General features: G+C 40.7%; 1 protein-coding gene across 2 annotated transcripts in view; it reads left to right on the top strand.

The window, feature by feature from the left end:
- LOC140066978 (unconventional myosin-If-like) overlaps window positions 1–12,471 on the top strand; it is a 255,331-nt gene that overhangs the window by 70,419 nt on the left and 172,441 nt on the right. The window contains exons 1-2 of one of the 2 annotated variants that reach the window (XM_072113887.1): window positions 5,257–5,299; window positions 8,424–8,485. In XM_072113887.1, coding sequence (XP_071969988.1) covers window positions 8,441–8,485 — 45 coding nt within the window. In that variant the 5' untranslated portion in view covers window positions 5,257–5,299; window positions 8,424–8,440. Of the gene's footprint in view, window positions 1–5,256; window positions 5,300–8,395; window positions 8,486–12,471 lie in introns of those variants that run through there. The other variant, XM_072113886.1, reaches the window with a different exon arrangement.

The raw sequence follows: 12,471 nt of genomic DNA, 5'->3' as shown, positions 1-12,471 counted from the left end.
TCTTTAATCTGTATGGTGGTATCCAGAAAGTGTATCTCCTTGTCTGAATAGCTTAGTTTCAGATTGATGGTGGGGTGAAAGTTGTTGTAGCCCTCATGGAATTGAATTAGGGCCTCCTCACCTGCAGTCCAGATGATCAGAATATCATCAATATAACGGAGATAGATCATGGGTTTTGTGGTGCAAGTGGATAAGTAAGCACCTTCCAGTTCAGCCATAAAAAGATTGGCGTACTGTGGTGCACACCTTGAACCCATCGATGTTCCCATACACTGTAGGTACAGATCCTCTCCAAATGAAAAATAGTTGTGGGTGAGCACAAATTGTATGAGATCTGAGACCAGTTCTGTTGGTAAGTTGTGCTTCTCCATGTGTGCCCGGCATGCTGCTATTCCATCTTTATGGGGGATGTTAGTGTATAAAGATTCCACATCCATGGTGGCCAGAATTGTACCATCAGGAAGTGGGCCTACAGTCTTGAGTTTATTTAAAAGGTCAGTAGTGTCCTGGATGTAGCTAGGAGTATTTCTGACCAGGGGTTTAAGGAGATTTTCCACCCAACCTGAGATACTTTCCGTCAAGGTGCCAATGCCAGAAATAATAGGCCTTCCTGGATTGCCATCTTTGTGTATCTTGGGGAGCATATAGAAACAGCCTGGCCTGGGATCCTCTGGGACGAGAAGGTGGACCTTGTGTTGCATCTCAGTTGAAAACTTCTTGGTCATATCAATAAGTTGCTTCTTGTAGGCCTCTGTTGGATCACTCTCAAGTTTACTATAATGAATGGGGTTGGACAGCTGTCTGTTTGCTTCCTTGATATAGTCAGAAGTATTCATTATGACTATTGCACCCCCTTTGTCTGCAGGTTTTATAATGATATCTGGGTTTGCTTTCAATGATTGAATAGCCCTTTGTTCCTGCAGGGTTAGGTCAATGTATGTATCCAGTGTTGAGTTGGTTCCAGATTTGGGGGTCCAGGTAGATCTTTTTGTTGGGTTGCTGTTGAACTGTCCTGTCTCCAAATCTGTGCTGTGAGGAGAGTCTCTGTCATGGAAATATTCTCTGAGTCTTATTTTTCTGAAGAATTCCTCCATGTCATTGCAGAGTTTAATTTTGTCCACAGATCTTGCAGGGCAGAATGACAGACCTTTGGAGAGAACCAACATCTCATGTTTGTCAGGCTCATAGGAGGAAAGGTTCACAACACAGCTCTGGTGAACTGGCTGAGCACTTGTGCCTGTGGTGATGGAGACTTTTTGTCTCAGTCTCTGGAGCTTTTTCTTTTTGTTGTTGATCATCATATCCTGAAGTTTATGGTAATATAATTGGAGTTTGTCCTTCATCTCCTCTGTATCATTTTCCAGGAGTGTCTTTAGGGCATGTATTTCCTCCTGTATTTTCCTCTTGTTGTTATAGAGAATCTTAATCATGTTGTTGCGCAGTTTTTCAGATGTCCGTATGCACAGCCATTCTGCAAATCGACTGTTGTAAGTATTCCGTGTTGGGTTGCGTAGTGTGAAGCCTTTAGGGATGAGTCCTTCCTTTTTGCATTTTGTTAGGAAAAATATGTCGCTGTTTAGCTGTGCAAACTTTTTAAGCCGGGTTTTCAGTTCCATTCTTGTGCGGTACATTGTGGTATCTTCCAAGTTTCGTTTTAACCTATTCATTGCAATGAATACAGTACAGTGTGATTCGCACATTGTAATGAATGAGCAGGAAAATCCCCATATACTGCCATACTGTAGTTTGGCAGTATATGGTAGGATCAATCAGACAACCTAAGGTTGAAGTACCCTAGGGGGTCTGAAAAATAGTAAAAAAACATTTTAAAAAGGTTTAAAAAAAAATAAATTATATTAAAAAAAAACCTAAAAATTCTAATCACCCCGTATTCCCTAGAAGTTATATAAATATAAATAAACAGTAAAAATCATAAACATATTAGATATTGCAGCGTCCGAAAATGCCAGATCTATCAAAATATAATAATGTTTTTTTAACTTTGTTTAACCCTGTAATGGAAAATAGTTCCCAAAGTCAAAAATGGCACATTTGCCATTTTGAAAAATATTAAAAATTCAATAAAAAGTGATCAAAAGGCTGTAAAGTCCTAAATATAGAAAAATTTAAAACATCATCAAAAGTTGCAAAAGATGACAACACCCACAGCTCCATACACCGAAGTTTTAAAAAGTTATTAGCGCCAGAAGATGGCAAAATAAAACACATTATTTTTGTACAGGAGGTTTTAATTTTTGTAAATGTATGAAAACATTATAAAACCTAAACAAATTTGCTATCCCCATGGTCATACCGACCCAAAGAATAAAGTAGACATGTAACCTGGGGCGCACAGTGAAAGCCACAAAATCCAAGCCCACAAAAAAAAAACCGATGCAAATGCGTTTTTTCGCTAATTTCCCTTTGGAATTTTTTTTCCATGCTATTCCATGCCAGTACATGGCATGGAATATTAAATACTGTCACTATGAAGTGCAATTTGTTACGCAGAAAACAAGCCATCACAAAGCTCTTTACATAAAGGTATAGATTTTTGGTATAGAAGTTGGGGAGTGAAAAGTGAAAACATAAAAATGAAAAAGGGCCTTGCCTTTAAGGGGTTAAAAAAAGTACCTGTGTGATAATAATTTCCCATAAATCTAGCCATGTTGTCCCTGAGAAACAAGGTAGCTGTCCTTGAATACAGCCAGCAACGCACTCTGGAAGCACTGGCCATGTATGAACTAATGAGCCCCCTAACCTGGATTCTATGCTTATTACCAGAGGGTAACAATGGGACAAGTAGTAATTCTGGGTCATTTCATATGGAAAATCAATTTGTTTGTTGCCCAATTACTCCAGCAGTGGTGGTAGTATCCAAGGGACTATATAACTACATTTATGGGAAGTTATCTTCAGATGGGTACATTTTTTTTACTAGCATCTGATTGAAGAGGTGTGTGTGTGTATAGCAGGTGAATAAAAAGGAACCTGTCATCAGGGAGGTCATGTTTACCTTAAGACAGGTTCCAACAGCATATGGCATGTTATTTTGTCAGCATTATGAATAAACCCAGTGCTTTACATAACCTGGCTCTCTGCCAGCAGCGTGTGGTGAGTCTCGGCAGAGGGGGCTGACAGGAAGGGACAGACTGTCGTTTGAATTGTCCCCCTTGGGACATGTCACACACAGCTGACAGGCAGCCATGTAATGTAAAGTTATCTGTTAAAAAGCACTTTATTCAACCATATTGTTGACAAAGGCAGTTTTGAAATGAACATGCCAAAGGCTATTTGATCCTTTCTTCATGTAAAAATTACCTTCCTGATGACAGGTTCCCTTTAAATATGTATGTCTAGTTGTTAACACCCCTAGTTAAGTGTTAGAATGGCATATGGGCACACTTATCATACGATGGCCCTCTGGACTACCAATAAATCTAGGAGGCATTCTACATCAGGTCATGTGCACACAAACATAGGGGAAGATTTATCATACGGCCTCATGGTATAGAGGTGGCATATTCACATTTTATCCACGTAGAAGCAGTGATAAATCCCCCCCATAGCATATGCACACATTATTTATATTTGTATTTACTGTATAAATGTTTGTATTTACTGTATTCGTGACTATATGTAGTATTTATACATATATACACACACACCACAAATGCACATAGAGCATAAATACACCAGATACATACAAAAGGCACATTTATTATACATACCTCATGCACGTCCAGGATGTCCTTGTATGAGTTCGGGATACAGGTCACTCGGCATCACGTGACATCGCCCTTGAAGAAGAGGGACTGAGCAAGGTGGGTGGGCCAGGCAGGACTGGGCTGCAACACCTAAGGTAGCAGCAGCAGTCATAATTTATTCATGCCTTGCCCCCGGGCCCATCCCTCTTTCCTGCTTAACGTGACCGCCTAGAGGGCCCGTAGGAATGTAGAAGGATGAGCCCGGGGACACGGCATGAATAAATTATGATTCGGCCCTGCCTCCAAGCCCATTAACATGGCGGGCCTCGGAGTAGCCATGGGCAATGTGTAGGCCCAGGAAAGTACTGCACCACACCAGCCCAGTTAGCCACTGACCGCACTCCCCTCCATGCCCATTTGGTTTAAGGTGGTGTAAACTAGAACACAAGCCCAGATTAAACTGCAAATACAGGGGCAAATTTAAAAATACTATGCAGACAACAAAATAAACAAATAGTATGTTCTTACAAGTTGTCCAAATGTTATCTAAAGGGCTCACTAAGTACCTTGACAGCAAAGGTGCCTACAAGATTATTATAGCAATCCATATTGTGTGGGCTATGTATGAGGGTTTCAGCATCCATCTATCAAAATGACAAATCAGAAGTTTGTAAAAATAATAGGTACCCTTTGAAATCCTATCAACCCGTGATAGGAGCAGCAGCTCATGTGTCTACTAACTACAAAAAATGTTTGTGTGGGAGGAAGAAATAAAGACAGAAGTTGTGGTTAACTGAAATAATCCTTAAATGGACAAGAGCAAGACAAGAGGAAGGAAGAGGTAGCCCAGTGAAGGGGCTGCTGTGTATGACACATCCAAGCAGTGATACATGTCGAAAGTGCAGAAAGTAATTTTTCTTTCTTTTTTTGTTGCTGATCTTCCCTTGAGTTTACATGTATTAATTTTAAATGTTCTGTTCATTTAGTGTTATATAAATGTTGATGATACATATCAGATCATATATTCATTTGTCATATAGTCATTGCAAGAGCTATTAATTGTAATAATACCTTTCTAGAACTCTCTGATGTCCGTTTCCTAATCTAAGGTATTGTTTGTGATGTTTTTACATTCTGTCACTCTGAACTCATATATCCTGAGAGATATAAATGTTTCAAATTTAAAAGAATACAAAGACTTTTCTGCCCATATACACTGTTAAGAGAAATCCGGAATATAGTGGCGATGCTAGCTGGTGACGCCAATAAACTTCTGGAAATTCTGTAAACCATGATGCACTCTACGACACAGAAACCTGTGACCTTCTAAGCTAAGGTATCCATGGAAAGGACTTGTGATATTGTAACAAAATAATCAAATTTAGTTTAAATTGGTTAGGCTTGGTGATAAACCTTTGGTGGAGATGATTTCCTTGTATTGAATCTTTAATCTGTAAAAGGATCATTTCTATGAGGATTCCCCAGGTCACAATAACAAGAGTAGTGTCTGTTTAATCAGTTGATGTGATGCTAGCTGGTGACACCACAACACTTGTCATGACATGACAACCTAGGGAGAGGAGCCTGGAGAGGTGAGCAATATATTTTTTCTCGCCTGCTCTGGAGACCTCCTGTTTTGTAGTCAGCACTCTGTCTCTACAATTAGTGCCTACTGGGAGGGTCTCCACTATTATACATTTGCTTAGGGGGTCTCTAGTATTATAGTCTGCTCTGTTTGTCTTCAGTATTATGCATATCCTTTGTGGGTCTCCACTATTATACGTCTGCTTCAGGGGTCTCCACTATTATATGCCTGCTCCACCAGTATTTTACACCTTCTTTAAAAATCTTCTGCTCTGGGTGGGTATTATATCCTTCTATATGGTGCTCCTATAATATAGCCTGCTCTGGTGGTCTCCCATATTACATGTGCAACATCCCCCACTGGGGCCTAGCCTTTTCTTGTGACCTGGAGACAACTAGAGCCCAGAATACTGGAGTGCCAGACTAGTGCGGCCTTGGGCACACTGTAGTTACGGTGCTTGGTATGGGAACCAGAAGACTGACCTACAGCCTGGCAGGTCTCCAGCAGGTGGTGTGTGCAAGAAATATGGAGGGAGTGGCTGATTCAGTGGTTTCTCCCTGGGGCTACCCCTGAGGGGTCTGTAGACAAACCTGGGTGTTAGATGGGGAAGCCTGTGGTGGTAAACAGCCTGAGGCAACTTTTAGCAAATAAACTTACAGTTCTTGATTCAACAGATTGCAACGTCCAAACGATTAAAAGCAGATTGGCAAGCTGGAAGTGTCATGGCGGGCTGGTCCACAGGAAGTGTTACACGCAGCTGAGTCCTGGTGATGATCTTGGCTCTGGGCTTAAATCTCTGGACTTGCCCGGGGTGCTAGGCCGAGGCCTGAGGCACCTGTGGTTCCTGGTATTAGGACACTGCTGTGGCAGACAGACCATCAGTTTTGGCTCTCTCTGAAGACTCTAAAAAGGACCATGTTCTACCATCTAGCAGAGGTTTATTTACTCCCCTGGTCAGGTGGTAGGGGTTTAGAGTTTGTTGCTCTCTTTGTGTGCTGTACAATAAGGCTAACATGTGACCAATCCCCTATAATACTTTGGGTATTTCTTTTAAATGGGGTGTTTTTAACATGTTTTTGTGAGTTTATGTAATTAATATCAAAGATTGATTTTGTATTTAAGAGTTTCTGCCTTCTGTAATACTGGTTCTCAGGAGGGTTTTTGGAGTATAAATTAATGTTTTGGCCCTCTATAGAAGCACAATATGTATGGTTACTATTTTGACAGATTGCTGTGATTGAAGGTTTTTTGATCATTTACATTCACAAGTAATTCACTGCTGTGAATTTTCTAAATGCAATTCAAATGCAGCATTTTTAGAGACCATGGCTTGAAGCGACAACCGTGGGGAAAGGAGGGGTGCAATGTATGTTATCAATGGCAAGGGGGCAGTGTGTGTGTTGTCAATAAGGGAGAGGGGAGTATGTATGTTGTCAGTGGGGGAGCTTGGATGTTTTCAATGGAAGAGGGGAAGCTTAGATGTCAGTGGATGTCAATGGAAGAGGGGTATCTAGCATGGTGTCTGCAAAAGAGGGGGTAGTGTCTGTGTTCTAAGAGAGTCAAAGATTAGATGTTGTCAGTGGGGTAGTGGGTAGCTTGTTTTTTTGTCAGCGGGGGAACTTGGGGGCTGTCAGAGTAGAGGGAGTGTGTGTTGTCAGTTTGGGAGAGGAAGCTTGGATGTTATCAGTGGGGGAGGGGGAGTATGCATGTTAGTGGGAAAGGCAAAGTGTGTGTTGGTGGGGGTGTATTAAAATTTATATAGATAGATATGGTATTTTATGACTAGATATATCTAGTTTAAAAAAGTCAATTGATCGCTCATATAGGTGTTTTTACAGAGAGCCTCACTGCACCCTGTACTGCAATTGCAATGCGGTCAAGGGATGTGTTTTCAGTTATCCGGGTTGCAATTTCTCCAATCGCAAGTGTTAACCCCTAACACAACCTGGTCGCGCTGACCGCGGCGTGCAAAGGGCATTTAACAAGAACCGGACAACCCCCCCCCCCTCGCTGCTCCGATCGCAGACCCCGCAATCTTCTTCCGGATCCGGGTCCCTCCCTTCTAGCAGCATGCTCAGTGTCTTACATTACATTTTCTCCCTCATGAAACGCTCATAGAGTTAACAAAATTCCCAAAAGTAGGTTTTGATGATTTTCGTGAAATTCTGAAAAATTGCACCTAAAGTTATAAGCCTCCTAACATCCTACATAAAGGAAAAGATGTTTGAAAAATGATGCCAAGTTAAAGCAGACATATGGAAAATGTTAGTTATCAAGTTATTTTAGTTATATGACCAACTTTCCAAAAAGTAGAAAATTATGAATTTGGAAAACGTTTTTTTTTCAAAATTTTTGCCAAATTTCCATTTATTTCATAAATAAATACTAAACAAATTGCTTAAATTTCTCAACCAACATGAAGTACAATGTGTCAGGAAAAAACGATCTCAAAATCAACTGGATATGTTAAAACGTTCCAAAGTTATAACCACTTTAATAAACATGTCAGGTTTTAAAAATGGGCCGTGTCAGGTAGGTGAAAAGTGGCTTCTGCGTTAAGGGGTTAATAACATGCACCAATTAAACAACATCTGATTAAAAGTAGATCCTGCTATTAGCTAATTTGGGGCCCCAGATTTCAATAGCTACAACTAAGGAAAAAAAACATATGAGGGTAAGGTTGGTGTAAAAACCTTTTTGCAGCCATGATACTGGCCACGCGTCTATTCACTCTTCAAGTGAACCGCTGGTTAGATATGTGTTTTATGGGTCAGGTGGTATGAGATTCTAGCCCTACAGACTTCTTTATTTAAAATATTTTTTTTTTTGTACAATAAAGCTTTGGAATTCATTTTGTATTTATCTTTTCTGGTGTGTGTTATATATTTTTATTCATCTCCATCATTACTTACTGAATTTAAATGATAGTTTTCCATGAAGGTTATTGTAATTGTTTTTATCCAGCATGATTCAATTCAAATAGTTTTTAACTAAATGTATTTGCTAATATTCCAATTTTATTTCTCATTGTATAGTTTTACTTAAAATATTTTATTGCATGGCAAGCTATCAGTAATAACGGTTTCCTTTACTTTACTGCCAGACATACATAGGTTCTGTTCTTATTTCAGTTAATCCATTTAAGCAGATGCCTTATTTCACGGACCGAGAAATTGAATTATATCAAGGGGCTGTAAGTAATTTCATCTCTACTTTTAGAACATGCAACCTAGAGTGAGAAATATAGAGAAAAATTACAGGGAAATGTGCATACCTGTGATATTAAAGGGAACCTGTCACCATGGACCTCATTCTTACTAAGGACAGGTTAGATAAGCCCATTACAGCTGCATTGTAAATATGCCTGCTTTTCTAAGCATTATAATTACAATGTAATTGTATGTTTTAACTTACTTTGCACCCCAACAGAATCATATTTTAAGTCCCAGGGGTTTGGTTTGATTTGGATACATCTCAAAAAACAACAGGCGCCTTGTCCGTGCTGCACACTCTTCAGCTCTCAGCCCCCACCTTTGTGCTCCTGAACAGCTCCTCCCCCACTGATGTCATCTCACAACGCTATGAGCTCTGTTCCTTTGAAGTCACATCAGGTATAGTGCAGCCGCAACACAATTATGTTAGTGTCAATTATGACACTTTACATATACATGTGCTAAAAAACTGGTGCAGGGGCTTTAATAAATGTTGGCCATTATATGAAAAGTCTCACAAAAGTTGCATGCAATGAATCTGACTTGCACATCTAGAATAGTGATGGGCCTCTGCAGGATAGCATGTGGGTGCTTAAAAGCATTTGTAAACACATTGTAAACACCACTTGTGACTGCACCCTTAGCATTGCAGGCAAAGACCTGCAGCAATAGCTGAAATGCTATAGTATTTTTGCTCAACATGTGGACATCATTCTCTTATATTTCCAAAAGTTAACAGTTGACAGAAAATGTGCGGTGCTAATTTTCAATGATTTTGCCTGTTCTGTTCACAGCCTAAGGCCTTATGCAAACAACCGTAGTTTGCTGGTGTGTCCTAGACATTGTTTCAACAGATACCACATGTACCCATGCAATTTTATGGGCTCATACACATAGCCATGAGTTATATTTCACTGTGTTTGAGGCAACTGCCCAAGTTGCAAAATTCAGAGCAGGCCCTATTTCTAAACAGTTTTATGGCTTTGGGCAGGATTTTTAGGCCGATGACTCAAAAGGCCACTGCTCTACTGTTTGCGGCCTACTATATAGACACCTTCATGTGCTAAAAATTACTAAAATTGGGTTCACAAACAATGCTAATTTTCCATTAGGAGTTTTCTGAAATACACCAGAGCAAGATCCCAAAGAGCGATAATGTACTGAATGCATTACAAAGCTTGTAATCTGCAAGCAAAATCTATGATTTGAATCCAAATTTCACTACAAAATTCAATTCATAACCCACACTTCGGGCCCAAATTTGTCCCAAACATGAAACGGATTGAAATAAATGGGGACCAAAAACGGCTGTAAAATGAGGCTGGGAAGGGTCTGAAAATGATGGGAATAACAGGACATTTGTCCCGCCTACTTAAAATAATAACACAACACAAAAAAAAAAAAAAATTAAAATCATCTTAACCCCTTGCCATTCAGTGGCGGATATATCCCCTGCCGAGGTAATGCCGGTACAGTTCAAAATAGAGCTAGGCCAGCATCGAGCTGTGGGGATTTCAGTTGTAACAGCTGACACCTCAATGTAACATGTGTTTAACCTGATAAATGCTAATCGTTTCCATAGCAGCTCTGGGGACCAATCAGAATGGTGAGGTCCGATCCGATCGCAGATGTTTAAGCCATTAAATACCGCAGCATTTAACGTGTCTGCCAGAAGACTCTCCCCCGAATTAGCCCCTCCACGCTGTCTTCAGGGGCCACCAATCGTTCCATGGCAGCCCTAAGGTCTGATCAGCACCCCATTGCTGTCCGTTGGCAGTGCCTCTAAGATCCCGTCTGTGAGGAGATCTTAAAGACACAGGGGCTCATTTACTAAGGGTCTGAATCGCACACTTTTGTTGGGTTTCCTGACGATATCCGATTTGCACCGAATTGCCCTAGGTTTTTGGCGAACGCAATCGGATTTTGCCGCATCAGCGCTGGCTTTCACGCGACAGAAATTGGGCGGTGTGGCCGTCGGACAACTCGACGGATTCGGAAAACCAGCGGATTATTAAAAAGAATTTGTATCGCAAGATCAGCACTCACATGCACCGGGACGAAGAAGGTGAACTCCGGCGGACCTCGGCACAGCAGCGACACCTGGTGGATACCGGGCGCACAGACCTTAGTGAATCCCGGCACACCTGAATCCTTGTCGGAGAACGCGCTACTGGATCGCGACTGGACCGGGTAAGTAAATATGCCCCACAGTGTCAGCCTATGCATGATGATTGCTTGTCCCATAGTGGAACAATTTTTAAAAAAATGTTCTTAAATAAAAGTAAATAAATAAAACTGTCCATAAACATATAAAGAGACATAAAATACAAAAATACCTGTAGAAAATGACCTGTAGAATTAAAAAAGATTATTGACACCGTAAACCCCCCCCCCAAAAAATAGTGATTTTTACCCATTTCATGACACAAAAACTGCAATAAAAAGTGATGAAAAATACATATGTACTCCAGAATGATACTGTTGCAAATTACAACATGTCCCACAAAAAACAAACCATCAACCAGCTCTGTAGCGAAAAAATTAATGTAATTTCAACAATAGGGTATAGTAACCCCAAAATGATAACACTGGAAAATGCATCTCATTCCGTGAAAAAAGTGTCATCACATGGCCCCACTAATGGAAAAACTACAAAAGGGGATCAATGAGGAAACTAAAATCCAGGCAGCTGCACAGTACTCCTCTCCTGAGCCTCACTGTGTGCCCATAAAACAAATGTGATAAATTGCATAGTAAATTTAAGATGGGTTTTCTCTTTTTATCTTTTTGAAATGTGTAAATTTTAGAGCTAAATGAACATTACTGACAAAATCGGACCACTCTAAATTTCAACTCCATTTTGATTTAATTACTCTAAATTTACTATGAATATCTCAAATGGGTTAACAATCTTCCCGAAAGCTGTTTCTAATGGGTTGATATATAGGTGATTTCTAATATTATATATATTTATATTTTATTAAAAATAGTAATTATCCCCAAAAAGTCAACTCTGAAATCTTGAAAATATGAAAAAATAATGTTTAAATTTGTAAGCAATGTACATCAAAATATATTATCTAGACATTTCAAAAATTATGAAAATGTAAAGCAGACATATGCGAAATGTTATTCTGCAACTAATTTAGGTGGTAAAACTATCTACCTAAAAACGAGAGGATTAAGAATTTTGAAAATGGCTAATTTCTCACCTGTTTTCTTTGATATAATCAATGTAGAATAGATAAGATTTCAATGGAGGACTACTATACCAGGGCCAGTTTGATTTTACAAATGACAGAGAAACCTGCAAGCTGCGTTATTGATTTACTGATAATCGCTAGCCCTAAACACATCCCTCTGAATCAGGGGTTGTTGCAGACCTGGGAAAACAGGAAGCAGGATGAGGAGCTTTGTCAGCATCTTAAAACCTTTAGATACAGCAACCAAGCCATTTATGTCACGGGTGGTCCCGCAACCCATATTGCGTGTCGCGGGCTCACCGGTGCTTCTCTGCCCCCGCCAACGCGTCGCCAGCAGTGCTTACCTCTCCCAGCTCACTCCCTTCCACTGTGCGCGCACAGACCCACATGCTAGGGCGTCAGCTTCTCAGAATTTAAAGGGCCAGCGCGCCATTAATTGCCGCTGGCCATTTAGCTAAATCTACTTAAGCCTGCCTCTTCCTGCAAGCCCCTGCCTGATCTTCGTGCCTAGCGCCCTAGAGAAAGCTTTTCTGATACCTTGTGCTCTTTCTGTGAATTCCCGTTGTGACCCAGGTTCTGTTTCTGACATCGCTCCTTTGCCGCCTGCCCTGACTTGTTGCTACGTCTCTGACTCCGATCCTGTGCTGCCTGTCCGGACCTCCTGCCTGTCCCCGACTACGAGATTGCCTGCCGTTTCTGTACCTCGACCTTGGCTGCCACTGCAGACAAGCCACGCCTGTGGAACGACCTGGTGGTACCACGCC

Source organism: Engystomops pustulosus, chromosome 1 (genome assembly GCF_040894005.1).
Source record: "Engystomops pustulosus chromosome 1, aEngPut4.maternal, whole genome shotgun sequence".
Taxonomy (NCBI): domain Eukaryota; kingdom Metazoa; phylum Chordata; class Amphibia; order Anura; family Leptodactylidae; genus Engystomops; species Engystomops pustulosus.
Note: the sequence above shows the minus strand (reverse complement) of the source record. Positions and strands in the feature narration are given on the sequence as shown.